General features: G+C 50.1%; 1 protein-coding gene across 1 annotated transcript in view; it reads left to right on the top strand.

Moving 5' to 3' along the window:
- The window catches only part of NLRP1 (NLR family pyrin domain containing 1), a 58,776-nt gene that overhangs the window by 39,782 nt on the left and 17,015 nt on the right, over positions 1-1,979 (top strand). Inside the window, exons 8-9 of the mRNA XM_045293324.1 lie at positions 517-608; positions 1,133-1,295. Coding sequence (XP_045149259.1) covers positions 517-608; positions 1,133-1,295 — 255 coding nt within the window. The remainder of the gene's footprint in view (positions 1-516; positions 609-1,132; positions 1,296-1,979) is intronic.

The raw sequence follows: 1,979 nt of genomic DNA, 5'->3' as shown, positions 1-1,979 counted from the left end.
TTTAAATAAATAAATAAATAGTTTTTTTAAAAAAGAACTTTTCATTCTACCTTAAAAGCCATGGAGTCTGGCAACCAAGTGATGTGGTCCGTCATATTTTAAGGTCAGCTTCTGTGTAGAAATGGACTAGACTAAGACATGAGTGGAGCAGGGAGGTCTTTAAGAAGATGTGGCCATGGGTTAAAACCTACAGCCTGCACTTGACGGAGCCCATGACGAGTGGGGGGTGGGGGGGTGGGGGCGGTCCATGAAGGTGGTGAAATGTGAATAGGAAGTAGAGCTATCCTGGAGGTACCACCAAGGTACTCTATCAGCTAGGACCACCCCCCCACCCCCAGTTCTGGCATGGATGGTGGGGTGGATGGCGGGATATCCACAGAGATGGGGGTTACGGGAGTGGCTTGGGGTGGGAGCCATCAATTCTAAGTCAGATGAGTTGAATTTGAGGTGAGGGTATTATGTAGACAGCCCAGGCCCCTCCCAGGCCTCAGGGAGAACACACAGTTCTGTTTCTAGGAAGCAAAGTGTGACGGCCCCTAATGAAGACCCAGATGGGGGAGAGATGAGCAACACCACACCCTCGCTCAAGCGGCAGAGATCAGAACCAGGTAGTTTGACGGGGCTGGGCTGGGAGCCTTGTGCCTGTGGTGAGACTGGCACCTGTCCTCCCCTCATCCCAACTCAAGATGAGAGAGCTGCCGCTGTTCCTCTTGAGAAATCCTTACTACTAGAATCTGGCAGGGTTTCTGCTTCCCTCTCTCCCAGCCTCGGTTAGTGCTGCTCCTCCCCAGAATGTCTATGGCATGTGTCAGACTCTGGCCTGGAGCTCAACATTCCCAGGTGCTTTCTGGGGTACTGCCAACCGGCAACCACCTTTTCACTCTGACCCCTGGATCTTTGCCCTCCTCCTGCTCTTTCAACCTACCTGCCTGGAACCTCCTGAGAAGAGCATGCTCCTGGACCAGTAGACAAGGGAGGTGGGCAGAGGCTGGGCTTCCTCGGCGATCAGATGGGCAGCCAGGAGCAGGGGTAGGACCTGTAGATGCAGCCTTGGGAAGAGGTGCTAACTGGAGGGACCTGGGAGAGGCCAGGAAGCAGAACCTAACCCTAACCACTACCCTTCTTGTTCCAGAAGCAAGCTCCTCACGAGCAGCTGAAGGGAAGCCCTTCTGTCAGCCTTCTCCCGCCCCCTGGAGGGAGCTACACACGGAGCTTCTGGGGACGGATGATGACTTCTGGGGACCCACAGGGCCAGTGGCTACCGAGGTAATTGACAAAGAGAAGAGCCTATACCGGTGAGTGAAACTGTGCCTGACCCCTGCTCCCATACTCACACTAAGTCACCACCCCACCCACCCAACCCCTTTGAGTCGCCTCCTCTTGCCAAGCCAGAAGGCAAGGACAGGGCTGAGCTGCTGGGTCTGTGCTTTTTATACCCCCCCCCCAAAAAAACTTTATTATGAAAACTTTCAAAATAGTAACTTCAAGGAATTTCTTCCATGTAGCTACTACTCACCTTCAATATCATTTTGCCAGACTGGTGTCAATTATTCAACTTTCTCTGTTGCTTTTTAATGTTCTTCTAATTTTTAAGACATTTTTATTAATTATTCCAAATCCAAATGAAGCCTACTGCCATTCACTCAATTCCAATTTGTAGCGACTCTATGTAGCATCTTCCAAACGCCAAACCATCAACTCCTGCCATCGAGTCAGTTCTGACTCATAGTCACCCTATACCAGGTTCCCACGGCTGCGAATCTTTACAAGAGCGGGTAGCTTCGTTTCTTTTTAATTCAATTCTGATTTTGTTTTATTTTACTTTTTAAAATACTCTTATTGGGGGCTCTTACATCTCTTATCATAATCCGTACATTCCTCCAATGTGTCAAGCACATTTGCCCATATGGCGCCATCATCATTTTCAAAGCATTCGCTTCCCACTTGAGCCCCTGATAGCAGCTCCCCATTTCTTCCCC

The sequence above is a fragment of the Echinops telfairi genome, unplaced genomic scaffold (genome assembly GCF_000313985.2).
Source record: "Echinops telfairi isolate 266 unplaced genomic scaffold, ASM31398v2 ScPeMD7_2010;HRSCAF=2546, whole genome shotgun sequence".
Lineage (NCBI taxonomy): Eukaryota > Metazoa > Chordata > Mammalia > Afrosoricida > Tenrecidae > Echinops > Echinops telfairi.
This window is presented reverse-complemented; position numbering and strand designations above follow the sequence as displayed.